The sequence below is a fragment of the Miniopterus natalensis genome, chromosome 4, assembly GCF_054644295.1.
Source record: "Miniopterus natalensis isolate mMinNat1 chromosome 4, mMinNat1.hap1, whole genome shotgun sequence".
Classification (NCBI taxonomy): domain Eukaryota; kingdom Metazoa; phylum Chordata; class Mammalia; order Chiroptera; family Miniopteridae; genus Miniopterus; species Miniopterus natalensis.
In genome coordinates this window covers 67,614,345-67,631,249 of record NC_142084.1, presented here as the reverse complement: position 1 = coordinate 67,631,249, position 16,905 = coordinate 67,614,345, and the positions used below count along the sequence as shown (strand labels likewise).

The 16,905-nt window shown below is 48.1% G+C and overlaps 1 protein-coding gene across 17 annotated transcripts in view; it reads right to left on the bottom strand.

Moving 5' to 3' along the window:
- Positions 1–16,905, bottom strand: part of SMARCA4 (SWI/SNF related BAF chromatin remodeling complex subunit ATPase 4) — an 81,233-nt gene that overhangs the window by 53,568 nt on the left and 10,760 nt on the right. For 3 of the 17 annotated variants that reach the window (XM_016207906.2, XM_016207901.2, XM_016207910.2), the window contains exons 1-11: positions 12,240–15,517; positions 10,937–11,186; positions 8,800–8,932; positions 8,080–8,484; positions 7,655–7,753; positions 6,456–6,714; positions 4,053–4,179; positions 3,290–3,463; positions 1,687–1,860; positions 288–455; positions 151–201 (exon numbers count right to left, since the gene is read on the bottom strand). In XM_016207906.2, the coding sequence (XP_016063392.1) occupies positions 151–201; positions 288–455; positions 1,687–1,860; positions 3,290–3,463; positions 4,053–4,179; positions 6,456–6,714; positions 7,655–7,753; positions 8,080–8,484; positions 8,800–8,932; positions 10,937–11,158 (1,812 nt within the window). In that variant the 5' untranslated portion in view covers positions 11,159–11,186; positions 12,240–15,517. Of the gene's footprint in view, positions 1–150; positions 202–287; positions 456–1,686; positions 1,861–3,289; positions 3,464–4,052; positions 4,180–6,455; positions 6,715–7,654; positions 7,754–8,079; positions 8,485–8,799; positions 8,933–10,936; positions 11,190–12,239; positions 15,520–16,905 lie in introns of those variants that run through there. The other 14 variants (XM_016207899.2, XM_087816736.1, XM_016207908.2 and 11 more) reach the window with 12 other exon arrangements.

Here is a 16,905-nt window from a genome sequence, read left to right as displayed (position 1 = left end):
CTCTCTCTCTTCCCTCCCCTCCTCCCTCCCTCCCTCTGAGATCAATTTAAATAAATAAAAAGCGAAAGAAAAAAAATTAAAGAATGAAATAGACTTAAGGCCCAGGGATGGGCTGACATTTCCATGAATAAAACAACCCTGGTTCCTCACCTCGCCATCAGGTCCTATTGCAGGTGTCTGTCCTTCTGCGTTTTCTGCCTTCTGGAAATAAAGAGAGAGAAAGTCACTCCCTGATGGGGAGGCTGAGGCAACACACGCCAAGACAGCCAATCCAGTCCCCAGCGTACCTTCTTTTTCTTCTTCTTTTTTTTCTCCTTGGCAACCTGGGCTGCCTTGTGCTGCCGCACCAGCTCCGTGAGGTTAGCCACGTACTCGTCTGTCTGTTGTAAGAGGTAGGCCAAGCGCTTGTCCTTCTTCTGGTCGATGAGTTTCCGGTACCCTTCCTCATCTTCCGCCTGCAAAAAAGGTGCAGATACAGCATTTGCTTGAGAGACATGCTCATTCCTTAGCACCCAAGACGGGCAAGCCAGAGTTGAGAAGTTCACTGGGAATTGTTAACCAGCAATCAGACCCACATTAAGGGAGCTCTTAGTCACACCCTGTGCTGTGCTGTATGTAGGCCTTTCACATAACTATCACATCTCCCTTCAGTATTTCCCCAATTTTTACCCAGAGCTAGGCCCTGCCGGGACCTGGCTGCACAGACATGGTCCTGCCCAGAGCTATTTATAAAGGCAGTATCAAGTTCTGTCCCCTCTATTCATAAACATGTCCCAAATCCAAACTCTTTTCTCTACCTGGCCCAAGCAATATCTCTTCCACAGACCTCTGCAGTAAGCCCTCCCACCCCAGCTTTCTAAGAATAAATCAGATCAGATCACTCCACAACTTATAGCCTCTGTGACTCCCCATCATGTTTAGAATGAAATACAAAGCCTTCCCTGTGGCCTGCAAGCCCCCACATGACCTGCCTTTGGGACTCGGACTTCACTCCTCCCCTGCACCATTCTGTTCCAGGGGCCACTTGCTGTACCTTGCAATTGCCTTTTTCCTACCTCAGGCCCTTGACCTTGGTTCCTCAATCCCTAGGAGGCACTTCCTCCAGATGTGTGGATTTGTGGGTCATGCCTACTCTTTCAGTACACCCTGCCAATCCCACCCTTGCCCTGCTTCATTCTCTTTAGTGCACTTTCCACCACCCAAAACTGTGTGTTTTCCTTGGGCACCTATCTCCTTAGGCACTAGCACAACTCCCTTGAGGGCAGGGTTGTGTCCTTCTCTTTACTACTATGGCATCTGTACACATAGTAATGCCTTTTAATATCTACCCAATTAGAAAATCATCCAGGAATAAATGGTCAGAAACGTGGGGTGGGAGTGGGGGATCTGGATTGTACCATTGGTGGCTCACAGCCAGAAGGGGCTGCCACCTTTATCTTCTGGAGGACAAAGAGCAGCCAGCTAACTGGCTAAGATCATACAGTCATTCTAATGGTTGGTATGAGCGGACAAAGGTCTGAGGCCAGTTCCTTCAGACTCTCAAATCCAAGCCCTTTCTTTTTCTCTGTTCCACCTCAAACTCTGAGCAGCAAAATGCCTCAGCATACTGCAGGGTGATAGATCCTAGTCCCTGCAAAGCCCAGAACACACAGAAAGGGATACAGGGTTACAAATGCAGAATTTTACCATGAGCCTCCGCATCCTCTCCTTCTCGATTCTTTCATTTTCCTTCTTCTGTTCCCGCTCTGTGTTGGCGTGGTATGTGGCCACTGCCTTTGTGAGTTTTTGAATTTTGCCTGTGACTGATCGGTGATATTCTTTGAAATCCTTGGCATGCTGAAGAATGCTGTTGAGGTATTCCTACAAGGACACACAAGACAAGACTGACTACTCCACAGGAGTCACTGTAACACCTCCCTGAAAGAGACAAAACTTTAAAGGTAGCTTGTTTAAAACCAAGAGGATATATTCAAATAACACTGTAACACTGCTTGCCTATAAGGTTCAGTGTTCTCTGTGTGAGGATAAAACTCTGTGCTCTAACTGTGGTTGGAAGGGAGCTCCTTTATATTGAACAGGCAACCAATCTTGCTAAGACATGCTGACATGAACATTAACGTCTTCAAAATATTCCCACCTTCCAACCAAGTTATTCCATTGCTAAGAATTTCTTTTTTTTATGGAAATAGCAGAGCTTGGCCAAAAAAAAATTCAAAAACAAGAATGTCTAGCCCAGCCCTGGCTGGGATGGATGGAGTGTCGTCTCATATACCAAAAGGTGGCGGGTTCGATTCCCAGTCAGGGCACATACCTAGGTTGCAGGTTTGATCCCCAGTTGGGGTACATACAGGAGGCAACCGACTGATGTTTTTCTCTCTCTTCCTTCCTCTCCCTCTAAAATAAAAAAACAAATATATCCTTGGGTGAGGATTTAAAAAAAAGAAAAATGCTTACCCCAGTGTTTGATTACTATATATATACAGAATAAGGCTGAATGATATATGTACCAAAATATTAACAGTGGTCTACACCAAGTACTGACTTTTTCTATTATTTTAAACTACACCAGTAATAGATAGTGACTGGAGGAAAACTTTAGAAGATATAATGAGTGAACAACAAAGAGAATCATTCCAAATCCTACTTCAGTAGAAATTTTAGTCTCCTTGACTGATCCTGTAAAAACCTAACTTAGATCAGTTCCCCCTCTCAAGAGACTCCACGGAGGCTTCCACCTCACTCAGAGCAATAGTCCAATTTTCCCCTTGATTCACAAGGCCCAGCACACTCTGGCTGTCCTCTCCCTGTCCTCACTTCCTCCCACCTTCCCCCTTGTTCCACTCTGGCTACACAGGGATCCCTGCTTTTTACAGAACACACAGCAGGTATCAGCCCCAGAGCATTTGGACCTCCCCATCTATCTGGAAAGCTCTTTGCCCACATATCCACAGGGCTCCCTTCTGTCTCTGCTCAGATCTCACTTCCTCAAAAAAAACTTCTGCAACCATCCTGTGTCAACAGTTGCCCATCACCCTCCATTGCTGCTTTGTGTTTCTTTATATCCTATCTCCTCCCAACATGTTACATGCCCTTGGTTGTGGCCCATCTTCCCCTACCACTCAGTTTTGTTCAATAATGTATTCTTAGTTCCTAGAATACTATTATCATACAAAAAAAAAGAGAAATAGCATGTTTAGACACAAAACAAGACTCAACAATGTGCGAGCAGTGAGCATCCAGGTACATAGGTGGGCCAGCAGGGAAAGCTATGCAGCTGCTGGGGACACACCTGGTGCTTCTGCCGGCGCTTGCGCTCCTGCTCAATCTTCTGCTGCTTCTCCAGCTTCTCGGTGATGCGGGCCTCACGCAGGGACTGCCGCTTGCTGCGCTTATAGGCCTTGGCGTTGAGGGCCGTCTCAAGGGCGGTATCCCTCCTCATGCATACCACCACTTCCTGTCGCAGCTTCAGGAAGAGAAACATGGGCACACATTGGTAATGTCCACACAAAATGCACAATTACACCATGCAAGCCAGGCAGAACATTCCTGCCTCCAGAAGGGTTCTTGCAAAATGCCATAAACACAAATGTGTGTGTGTGTGTGCAGGAAGTCTGGTAAGTGCCCAAGGGTCAGGGGACAAGCACAGGTCAGGAGACAACTGCTTCTGGATACCCAGCAGAAGGTCCTCTTATACCTTCAGGTCTCTAGCTCTGCGTTCTCTCAACCACACACAAAATTTTTCTTATGGCTCATTCAAAAGTACAGCACCTTCAGATACAGATCCATTTAAGTTTCCTGCTTTAAGCTGGTAACTACCGCCCTAGGGAACCACGCTTACTCATACCAGCAATACCCAATGTGCCACCACTGTGCAGATCGTGAAGAGGAAGGAGGGCACAGTAAGCTAGTTAAGTGTAGGTGGGCACTGCTGCTTTCAATGGTCAAGGAACATTTATTTAATAATTGCCCAACAAGCAGTTATTTGAATCTAAGCATCAGGGGTGGCAGAAGGGGCCCTTTTCCTAAGGCTCCAGGCCTGAGTGTGTGCCCACCTGCCTCTGGAAGTTCAGCAGCCTGAGGGCCTTGAGTTCAATGGTTGCTTTGGTTCGCAAATCCCCGGCCAGTGACCCGGGTAGGTTTTCAAGTTCCTGAATTCGGTGAGCGATGCGAGCCTGCAGCCTGGGGTGCAAAGACAGAAAAAAAGACAGGCAATGAATGAGAGGACTGCTTACGAGGAGCCCACCTATGCCCTTTCTTTAAAGCTGGAGCATCATAAAAATCCATCCTTTGAGGGAGGCAGGAGATGGCTCAGAAAAGGATCCAGCCACAAAACACACAGGAAGGCAGCCACAGAGGACTTAGAGCTACAGCAAATAGAAAACCAGGCAGGGCACAGCTGACTTATTTCAGCAGCATGAGCCAGCCTCTGGAGTCAAGCAGGCCAGGCTCTCCCTCCAAGCCCTGAGAATCTACTTGGCCTGGGAGCTTCAGTGTCCACGTCTATGAACTGGGGAGATCCCTGAGAGCAACCTCTAGGCTGGGTCTAAAGTCAGATGGGGCAATCCCCTTACTCAGTCTTTCACACGTTTATTAAAAGCCCACAGCCTTATTGGGAAGACGAGCCATAAAGGAGTTAAAAAATTAAACACCTATGACCCTGGCTGGTCTCAGTGGTTAGAGCTGTGGTCCGCACACCGAAGTGTCAAGGGCATATACCTGTGCTGCAGGTTCAATCTGCAGTACTGGTTATGGCGCGTGCTGGAGACAACTAATAGATGTGTCTCTCCCACATCAATGTCCCTCTCTCTCTCCCCCTCTCTCTCCCCCTTCCTCCCTCCCTCCCACTCTATCTAAGAATCCATAGAAAAAATATCCTCAGGTGGCTTAAGAAAAAAAAATTAAACGTCTATGGTAATTCCAGAGATTGGGAAGTACTTTGAGGGGGCAAGAAGTGAGGGAGTGGGCAGGACCCCTATGAGGAGGTGACCTCAGCAATGAGGCCTAAGCAAAGACCATAAGACAGAAATAAACAAACGAACAACGAGAGTAGGATAGGAAAGGACAAAGCATAGGGTAGGGGCTGAACAGAAAGCTTACTAGGTGGATAAATGGAAACCCATGGCAGGTTTTAACGTAGGGAATAGAACTAATGTAAGTTGTAAAGAGAGACTTCCAACTACTGTGTGGAAACAAAATGCATAGGCAAGTGTGAGAGCAGGGAGGCCTCAGGGAAGTATAGACAAGTGGCAGTTAACAGTGAGGGGGGAGAACCATTCCTGAGGAGGGGAGTTGAGATGAATCAGTTAACCAAGGGGTCATGCACCACCTATGTAAAGGGGGATGAAGGAGGGGCTGCAGTGTCTGTGGCCCAATGAGCTGCTAGATAGAAGGTATATGGGAACAGAGACAGGAGGGTAAAGCAGGGGAACATGAAGATATCTGGACAAGTCATTTTCAAGTTGGAGGGAGGCACCTTGCTACACAGGCTGAAGCTCCAAAGCATCCACAGCTGGAATGCACTCTAGAGATGGTCATTAGGCAAAGATTTACTGATGCCTCTGGGTATATACAGTGAACGAGGCACAGCCTCTTTCCTCATGGAGCTGACATTCAACAAGGGAGGCCTGCCCTGAACAAGTTATAAATGCAATGGGGAAACGGGAAGTGCAAGGCGCTCAGGAAGTAAATCTCAGGCACCCCCGGCAGTGTGAGACGAAATATCACAGACCTACCGTGTGCCAGGCATCCTACATGGCACCCAGGAGGTCCTGGCACAGCAGCCAGTAACTAGTGATGTGTGAGAAGGATCCATTGCAGAGCTCACAGGGTTTTTTGGTGTGTTTTTTTAGTGTGATGACCAAAAGATGGATACACTGTGTTGGCAAGGAAAAACAGGTACTTTCACTCCCTCCAACATATATCTGAAAGATCTCTGTGGAGGGCAGTTTTGCAGAATCTATGAAATTCTCCTGTGTACATCCCCTGTACCCAAACAATGCCAGTTTCAGGGATTTATTCTCACACATGTGCACATGTGTGAAAAGAGAAACAAACACACAAATGCATTTACTATGACACTGTATTAACACTCGATTAGAAATAATCTAATGTGCACTCAGCCAGAGAACTGGCTGATTAAACGATGGTATCTTCACCAGGGAGAATACTGTGCAACAAGAAAAAAGAAAAGTGCCCTTTGGACAGACAGGGGATGACCTCTACTATGGGAGGAACAGTGCATATATCATGAACCATTTGGGGAAAATATGGCTACCTGTACCTGTCTGCTTGCATATGCACACAGTTTTTTGGGAAGGATACACACCAACTAAGGAGCTGGGAGCCTGGAGAGAGAGGTGTGCGGTGATTTCTGGTTGCATACCCCGTTGGCCTTTGGAACTGTGAACCACACCAACGTTTGTCAGGGCTGACTCAGTTGGCAACAGTGCTCTCACCTGTATTCCCGCTCCTGCAGAATCTCCACAGGGTCCAGGCCCCGGGGTTTCTGGATGGGGGTGATGCGGCTCTGCTTCTGGTGTAGCGGTACCATGGGGGCAGGCTGGGCAGGCTGCCCTGGCGACTGAGTCTGGGGAGGCATCACAGGAGAGGCAGCGGGCGGGACAGCAGGAGGCGCAGGTGAGGGGCGGCCGGTAGGCTGAGGGGGTATCAGCTTCTGAGGTGTGCTTGTGGGGGCAGCAGCATTTGCCATAGGTCCTGGGGAGAGTCAGGTAGTAGGAGCACAACACTGAGCTCCAGGTCAATTCCAAGGGGAAATAAAAAGCCTGCTTGGTGCTCACTGCCCCGGGGACAAACTGCGTAGGCCACACCTCCCCATCTCCTCACCTCTCACTGACCTGACATGGCAGGCAGCTTCTCATTCAGGGGTCTCCTCTCTCCTGCCTCAAGGTTCAAGCCTCTTCCAGACCTCAGCCTACATGCCCTTTCTGGAAGCCCTGCACTGATCCAAGTGCCGACCCTGAGTTCAGTCTTTCTGGGCAAGAAAGATTTTCTGATTTCCATCTCCCACGGTTCAGATGAAATCTGATTTAAGTGATTAGCTTGTCTATGCCCATTACTAAACCCCAGACTCTAAGAGGATAGGAAACAAGTCCATTTTGTCTACTGCTTCCACCCAAAACTGACCCTCAAATACTTGCTGATGACTACATTTGGTAGAAGAAAGAGAAGCTGCACACAGTGAGGAGACAGAACCTTGAGCCACCCTGTTATCTTGCCGGCCTCCCATAGTGTTAGGGAGTATTACAGGAGGGAAGGGGGAGTCAGCTGTGGCCTATAGGCTTGTAGGCATCATGTCCTGAAGCGTCATGTCTGTGGCTGCAGCCATGCCTCCCCATTGCCTCTCACTGGAGTCACAGTGGACTTGTTCATTCATATCCTTCTCTTCTTGTTAACAAATCAAAGACTCCCAGGATCTCCGTAAGTGACTCACAGGACAGGACAAGGGAGGAGTGAAACCAACCTAACCCTTTAGGAAATAACCAGGGATAGGTAAGACACAAAAAAGACAGCAGGAAGAAACAAGGGCTTGTCCTTGGCTCTCTCTCTCTAGCCAGGCTCATCTCAAGGTCCACACAACATAAGCTTGTGACAGGAATCAGGGCACAGAAATGTCACCAAGACAGAGGGAACTCACCTTCAGGCCATGGCTTGGGAGGCCCTCCAGCCGGTTGGCCCGGCATCCCGGGGGGCACACCTGAGGGTCCTGGGGGGGGCATGTTGGGCCCTCCCATACCTACACACAGGGAAAAACAAACAATAAGCTAAAATGTGTCCTATGTTCATCCCTTACCCACCCCAGTGGGCAGTCCTGTTTCCAGGGGACACACCCAACAAGCCACTCAATGTGGGCATCAAGGGAGAGAGGGGGAGCTGGAGAAAGAACTTTTATCCTGAAAGCAGCCTTGCCTACCTGTGCGCCCTGAGCACCAGGCACTATGCCAGCCCCAAGGGGGAAATCTATAGGCAGCAGAGCCCAAGTTTGCCCGACACTGCTGCCCCAATTTAGTCAGTGTGTTGAGACCCCTCCCTTCCCTGAGGGCTGGGGGTAGTGGGCCTTACCATGGGGCCTGCTGTAATTTGGAGGTGCTGGTCCTGGGCCGGGCCCAGGGCCAGGGCCAGGGCCAGGGCCAGGTCCTGTTGCAGACACAGAGGGTGGAGGTAGTGTTGGCACCTGCTGCTGCATGCCAGGCATTGGTCGCTTGCCCTGCACCGCCATCTGCAGGTGATCAGGCAGGGGCTGCCCCCTGGCCAGCATCTTGTAGGCCATGATCTGAGCTCTGAGCTGGTGCAGCTGGTTCTGGTTAAATGGTGTCGGGCCCCGGTTCTGCTGTCCCAAAGCCTGGGGGTCAACGCCATCCAGCGGGGCCCCTCCTGGTCCAGACGACATCTGTGGGCCCGAGGATGGGCCACTGGCTGGAACCGGACTAGAGGCGTGCTCGGAGCCACCCAGTGGTGAGGGGTAACCTGTAGGAGATAAAGATTTGAGAGGTCAGTTGGGAGCACACATCCAGTGATTTTTAAGGCAAAGACAATAACCTTTTTGCCAGCCTTACACTGGTACCTACCCTGAGACATGGGATGGCCAAATTTTTTCACTGTGACTCAAACAAGAGGCACTCAAGGGCACACACTGGCAACCTGACCAGCAGCCAGTGTGGTTGGTTTTGCATGGCCCACCTTTCAGTAAGTTGCTAATGGTTCATACTGAGAGGTTAGGAAAATGACCTTAGGACTCCTAGGGGTGACAAACATGAGAAAAGAAGAGAAACAAAATAATACCTTGGGAGTGCTGGTCCATGGGACTCGGTGGAGGCCCCATCCCTGCATGGCCCCCTGTCCGCATCCCCATCCCCTTCATCTGGTTGTAGCGGGGGTCATCTGACATGCCCTTCTCATGCATGGACTCCATTGGCTGTAAAAGGGGATTAACGACAAAGCAGGATTAGCAAGCAGGGACAGGATGAGGTGGTACAGCAAAGCACAGCCCAAGTTCAACATCACTGAAAACATCATGGCATTTACTGAATTGCAAACATGACCAAGCAGTTTAGGTCCAAGACATGGTTCGGGCAGCTTCTTAGGTGTCAAGCAGATACAACCAATGGAGGGTGACTGCCTAGGAGACCGGTGGTTGAAAGGCAAGAGGACAATCAGATCAGGGCACCCAGCAAGAGTAGCAGATAGTTTCAGATGGCCAGGATCCCACAAGGAAAGGACACAAGTGACAGGTCCTGGTCAGGGGCAGTTTTAGCTAGGACTCAGGACTCACTGTAATTGTCACAAGAAGACCTTATCACCACAAATCTTCAGATCAGGGACCCTCTTCCTTGGGAGACTGTAAATCAGAGGGACAGACAGAAACCTCTGCCCATGAGTATGATAACAAAACATCAGATGTCTTAACTGATCCAAGATTGGCCTCCTGCCTGCTAGCTGGAAGGGAGGCTATCTACAGCATCACTCTGTCCCTCCTAGGAGGCCCTATCAGAGCTTGGCAGAACGATGACACCTTTTTTCCCTCCTAATGTTCAGCACTAAGCACTCCCCTACAGGAATGGCTGGTAAAGGGGACATTTCTAAGACCCTTCCAGGACACTCTGATAGCCCTGGTCAAGGCAAATGTCCTGCTCTCCGAGAACTTAAATGGTGACCCAGCAAAGTCACCTGCAGCTCAGTATGTGTACAGTATGAGAGGAGGCCAAGAGGGTGCCTGGCTGGGACATGAGGGGCAACTGTCTACACAGAAAAAGGGTGGGGCCCTCGGGAGGCTGACAGGAGCCCTGGGTGGGAGCCTGCCCAATGGGCTTGCCTCCACACAGAGCGGGAGCTTTGTACAGACAAGAGGTGCCCCATCATCACCAGACCCTGGCTCCTAGGCTCTGGACACTAGACTGGAGACACAGTAGGCCTCTGAGAGATGTTTGTAAATGTACTTGGAGTGTGTATAAGTGGTTCTAGAAGGAAAAAACAAAATGGGCAGAGAGGGAAAGGGGGGTTATGCTGGAGGAGAAGCTGGCCTAAATCAGTGTTGTGTGTGGAGAGGATAGTCACCAACAACTTCCCAGGAAGGCAGTGACAAGACAGATACTGTACCAAAGTTGACAGAAATATACAGGAGATGGGAGGGCAGGGATGGGGGTGCTTGGCTGTGCTGGAGCCCACTGAGGTGGCACAGGCCAGGGGCACAGGGAGCAGCAGAGGGATGAGATGACTCTGCCACTAACTCACTGAGTGCCCATCTCTCTGAGACCCTGGTTCCTTGTCTATAAAATGGGCATAACACTCACCTATACCTGATGGGTGGGGGTGGAGAGCAGAATGGGGTGCAAACACATGGAAAGCCCAGGTAGGGAGCCCAGAGGGTTACCAGGGTCCCCTCACCCCCAGGCCGCACCATCTGCATCTTCTACCTGTGGGTCTCCTGTGGTCCCTGAGGCTAGCAAATGGCACCCTTTTCTGCAGATGCTAATACATGTAAGAGGATAGTTCCTCATTTCCTCCAACCACCTCCCAGGAACACAGAGAAAGAAGAAACTATTTGTGTTGAGAGGTTTTTTTCACCTCACTGGCAAAAGCAGCCCTGCTTGGGTCAGGTATGTGGTGACCAAATGAGGACAACTGCCCTGCTCTGTGGGTTACCTGGGGTGCACAGAGCAACAAGAGTGGAGGAGTCCACTTGCCTTAAGCAGTCTTTTAGCGATTTAGAAATTTTTATTCATTAAAAAAAAGCAATTTAGGAGTAATATTACCACATTTCCCACCTAGAACAATGGGTATGAGAGATACCCAGGGGTGGGGGGAGTTGGGTGAAATGATGACTGTCAGCTCACAGCAGGGTTCAGAACGAATGGCTCATCCTCCCGTCTCTAACTGAGAAAACCCAGCCAGTCAGAGCAGTGGGCCCAGGCCTCCTTACCTTGTGCATCTGGTGCATGTTGTCCTGAGGGTACCCTCCAGGCCCCTGGCTTGGGATGGGGTGTCCTGCTGAGGGAGGCCCTGGACTGGGCCCCATCATACTATGGGCAGAGCCAGGGGAGGGACCCGGGCTAGGGCCCAACATGGCTCCAGGGGAGGGGCCAGGGCCTGGGGAAGGGCCGGGCCGAGGAGTTCCACCCAGGGGTGGGTCTGGAGTGGACATCTTCACAGGAGCTCTGGACAGTGGTCTCCTGCTAGAGAGAAGTGGAGGTCAGTCTGAGGGTAATGGCCATCAGCTGGGTGGGTCAGGGCATTGTGAGAGGACCAGAGTTATGTCAGAAGCACCCATCTGACAGGGAGCTGGCACCTTTGACATGCAAGTCCCTGTCGCCTAGACCTTTCTCCTCCATTCCTCTGGGAGGAGGTCATACATCAGACACACAAAATCAGATAAGAGTCCCGAGGAAGGGGTAGAACAAGGGGGGGCAGGAGAGCTTTGCTTTCCTTGCCATCTTTCTGATTACAACAAAGGGTGGCACTGATCTGCACACCACTCTAATGCTTGCTCACCCTCCAATTTAACAAAAATGGACAGCATGACTAAGGCTCAAAGCCTTTGCCAGCAACAGCATCTGACTGGACCCTCATAAAGTCAACAAAAACAAATAGTCGTGCTCAGTAATACTGGTTTTCCACTTAAGGCAGTGAGACCAAGTTTCCTTTAAAATAACTGAATTTGCCCAGCCGGCATGGCTCAGTGGTTGAGCGTCAACCTATGAACCAGGAGACTGAGGTTTGATTCCCTGTCAGGGCACATGCCCAGGCGGCAGGCTTAATCCCCAGTAGGGGGAGAGCAGGAGGCAGCAGGTTAATGATTCTCTCTCATCATTGATGTTTCTATTTCTCTCGCCCTCTCCCTTCGTCTCTCTCTGAAATCAATAAAAACATACTTAAAAAAATAAAAAGAAAATAAGTTTAAAAAGCAAGTTCAATTAAAAAGAAGTATTACGTAAATAATGGCACTCAGATACCTCAAATATTTTGAGAGTGATAATCAAGTGTCTAAAGTTTAATAAATATTATTGTAAACTAAAAACTGTCACCCAGAGCTATGACCCAAAGCTTCTAACAACTCCATAAATGAACTAAAAAAAAATTCAATGATGTTGATAAATTATTCTTGCTAAGAAGAATCATGAGCTGATAAATTCTATAAATGCTTCCTACAACAAGGGTTCAATTTTCAAGTAACCCTTAATCAGTTATGTGGTTAGATGGCCTTAAATAAAATTTTCTTTAATAACCTCTTTCATCATGATGGAGTAATACAGTCTCAGTGGTGAAATCTGGAAAACACAAAGAGAATACAGAAGCTTAAAATCCTACCAGACACAGAAATAAGTGCTTGCTGGTCCTAGAGAAAGGAAGAAGCAACCGTGCCCTTCTTACCCTTCCCAGCATGGTGCAGGAGGTGTGTGGAGAGGGCTGGAGGGCTTCGAAGAGACCTTCAGAGACCCCCAGAGTGGTGAGGATGAACCTGAGACATCCAGGGTGGGCCCTCTTAGGACGGAGAGATGCCCTGGTGGTGTCTCTGGGACCCCGTCACACTTCAGTGCATCAGTCCTTCTACACTGTTCCACATACAGACACACACAGACACACCCTCATACACAAACACACACACTCTCTCAAAAAATTACTCAGCACATTGTAGGCAAGCTTTTTTTCATATAATCATAGCTATGAGGATTTTCATAATTTAATAGACTTCAACACCCCCCCCCATTCTCTCATCCCGTGCATCCTGAGTTACTGAAAAGCCACTCTCCTCTTGGCATGTCACAAATCTGGTTTGTTTCTGGGGATTTATTTGGTTTTTACAATGAGTCTTACTGCCCCTAGACTTTACCCAGCATTTCTGGTTCTAAGGAATAAATCCTGGTAAGAAGTTCAGGAACATTTTTAATTCTCTTGATTTAATTTGAAAGGTGGAGGCATTTTCCTTGATAATAAATCAAAAGCCCAAACTTCTTTGTTCCAGTTTCATGACCAAATAATTGGAGCAGAGAGGATCAGAAACTTTGGCTAGGCAGAAACCAGTGGCCACACATCAGCCTGACTGTGAAGAGACCCCAACATGGAGAAAATGCTCCTCCATCCTCTGGGCCACCCAGATTTCATCCGAAGCTCAAGAAGCCTCAGTGCTGGACCTTAAATCAACCTCACAAGAGTACTGGAGAATTTGTGTCTGCTCACAATCCCTTCTTCATAAATCCAAATCCAATAAGTTCAGGGAAACAAAATCAAACTTTTAACAATATATACAGCCCTGGCCAGGTGGCTTAGTTGGTTGGAGCATCATCCCAATACACCAAGGTTGTAAGTTCAATCCCCAGCCAGGGAACATACAAAAAACAACCAATGAATGTGTAAATAAGTGGAACAACAAATCAATGTTTCTCCTTCTCTTTCCTTTCCTCTCTCAAATCAATAAAAAATTAAAAATAAAATATATATACATTTAAGACAAACTCATTTCAAAGCCATTTGGAAGCCACATCTGACCTAATTCAGCTCTGTGTAAATATTCACACATTCTGCCACCAAAACAGAATTCTGTTGATCCCGAGACTCCACCCCAGTCTCTGTCATGTATTCTGTATCTCCTTCGTTAAAATCATGATTCTTGAGTCTGAAACTTCTGGTCCAGGGGTTTGTCTACCAGGAGGACGCACCTGCAGTCACGCTTCACAGGTGGGAAACCAAGCAACACTGACATGGCACAGCTGGGCAAAAGATGATGGCTCCCCAAGGGCTTCTCTTTGTCCCCTTCATGTCCACAGGCCCTCTCAGGCCCACAGAGCACTGCAGTGAAATGGGAAGAGGAATGGTGGTTCTGCAAATCCTTAAAGAATCCTGCAGCATCCATCAACTCACGGTTTCTTTCTCACATGGAGGTCTCTATTCTAAGTCAAGCCAACTGAAACTGACAGCAAAATAGAACCCATACCACCTAAGGAACATCATCTCCCTATCCAAAGGCAGACATGCTGACAAGCAAACACTGGGAAGTACCTTTGGAATGATGGCTCTTCTAAAGATAGTTTATACTTATAATCAGACCTTCCCACTTCTTCCCATCAATGCACGTGATACCTCCAGAAATTAACTGCCTCCACCGAGCAGGGCTAAGTTCATCGACAACACAGCACCCACCAAAGACACTGAAGGGCATCAAAAAAGATTTATGTGCCTAAGTATGACACTGTCCGCTTCTGAGAGAAGCACAGGGTTTCATGACACACTTTTAAAAATATTTGCTTCAGAAGCTGCCACCTCTAAAGAGTTAGGCTGCAATAAAGCAGGTAAGTGCACAGAGACACCATCAGCAGCAAACTCGTTTCTGGAGTAAAAGCTCAGACACATGTAGGGAGTAACAGTGATGGGGACCAAAAAAAGTACAGATACAATACAAAACCATTCCAAGCAGCACAAACGGTAGAGCTCTGTCAAACACTGAGGAGCCCAATCAGGGTGCTGGTGCCACATGTGGACAAGCACCGTCATGGTGGTGAACAGGAAAATGGAACTGGGAGCAGCTCTCTGGTTCTCAGTGTAGTACTGAGGAGCGGATTTTTATTTTAATTATCTGTAATGACTTGCAATGACAATCAGGGCATACCTAAAGTGCCCTGATTGTATGTACATATCTGGATGAATCCTAGATCAGACATAGCATTTCCAACATTCCAGAAGGCACTCTCAGTTCCTTTCCCAGTTGAAACCACTGTCCTATCACTGTAGATTAGTTTCACTTGCTATTGAACTGCATTTGAAAAGAAAATGACACAAGTAGTTGTCCTTTTGCTCATCTGGAAGAGGCATCCATGTTGTTGGGTATAGTGGTCATTCATTCTTTATTTGTCCTGTTCACAGATACTGTGCTACCAGGTTTGGGCTAGCGCGAATAAAGCTGCTATGAACAATGTCATTTGCAGGACACAGATGCTCATTTTTCTTGAGTATCCAGGAGTGGAACTGTTGATCATAAGGGAAACATAAATTTAGCTTTGGTAGATATTGCCAGTTTTCCAAATTAGGAATACAATCCTATATACCGCCCTGCCCCTAGCAGTGGGCGAGCATTTCAGTTCCTCCATATCTACACCAACACTTGGTGCTTTGCTTTTTTTTTTTTTTTTTAATGAATTTGTTTAATTACAGGCAGTACAGAATTCTGGATAGAACAAAGACTGAAGAACACACTCTGGCAAGACTTTGGACTGGGTTTACTCTGACCTCACAGCAAGACTGAAAGGACAGAGTGAAAAGAACTAAAGAGATGAGCCACTGCATGATTATTATTTTTACAGAAGTTTATTCTTAAATGTACAACAGGCTCCAAGGCAACACTTCATTCTATAGGTGACAACAGATATTGACAGAGAATCCAGATGTTCAAACAGGAATAGAATTACGGATCACCACTGCCCCAGGCACAAGGAACAGCTCATTTTTGCCAGATTTTTAAAAAATATATGTTTTTATTGATTTCAGAGAGAGGAAGGGAGAGGGAGAGATAGAAACATCAATGAGAGAGAGTTATTGATCAGCTGCCTCCTGCACGCCCCGTGCTGGAGTCGAGCCCAAAATCTGGGCATGTGCCCTGAGACTGGGAATCAAACCAGGATCTCCTGGCTCATAGGTCGATGCTCAACTGCTGAGCCACGCCAGCCAGGTGCCAGATTTCTTAATTCCACCTGTGTCCAAGGGGCCCTTTCCTGCAACCTTCGCTTTTAGCTACTCTAGTTCCTTCTGCTCCTCTTTTTGCTTCTGCTCCAATGCCTTATCTTCGTTGTCCATGTCCTTGGCCTGCTTCTTGCCACCTTCTTGGCTAAACACGGTGCCTGCTACTCCTTCCCCAGACCCTTCCACCGCCACGGGAAGCTCCAGTCTTTTTAATTCGTAACATTCTGGTGGGTGTATAATATTTTATGGGCAGATGTTTATTACACAGAAAAACAGTTACTAAGAGGCAGCCGGACAGGAGCATTGCGATGAGTGCAGAGGCAGCTGGGGAGTAATGTAGCAATCAGTGTGGCATTGTCTGAATTAGGAGACCACATGGACAGTAGGCCACAGGAAACCAGTAGAAAGCAAAGAGAACATCTACCCCAGATATAGAACATACTTGCTTAATAAGGACTGAAGGAGTGAAAGGATTACAAAGTAAAAGTTCAACAATTTTGACTAGCTGGAAAGTTGTATTTCTGAACAATAAAAATAACAGTGGTAAACACCAGACTAGCGAGTGTCTGCACTACCACAGGCCCAAGACCACCAGCTCTGTGAGAGTGTGTTTACAGCCCACAGCTCGAGCCACCAGGTACATGGCACAGATGTACTTTCCACCAGGGTGATGTAAGAACACCAATATACAGGAAACAAACATACCAAAACCAAGAGGCACAGACACCAAAAACAAACAAAACTAGAATGCCATGCGGGTAAAGCTGCAGTAACACAGGGCACACATGGTATGACGGGGAGCTCCTAGGAGACAGTGACTTCAGGTCTCATAAACCCATGTCTATGGGGTCGACAGATAACTTCGAGCCGAAGTATCAGCACCACCCCCATGGCCAAGCCTGTATCCTGGTGGGACTCTGGTCAAAAAGAGGACTACCCAGCAGTTCACCCAACAGGGGGCTGGAGTTTGTGAAGAGTAAACCAGCAGACGGCAAACTTCAAGCTTAGCACACAGAGGTCCTCAGGCATTGGACCTGGAGGCTATCATAGCCCCCAGCCTGTTCCTTCTCTTATCCCAACACTACTTCCTTGGGCCTCAGAAACACCATCTTTACCCCTCCATCCTGGCTCACTGAGAAACCTCTCTGTCCTGCTCCAGAACAAATGTCCAAGTGTTCCCAGGGCCATGGCCTTCCTCCCTGGTGCTGAGGCTGCAGGGCC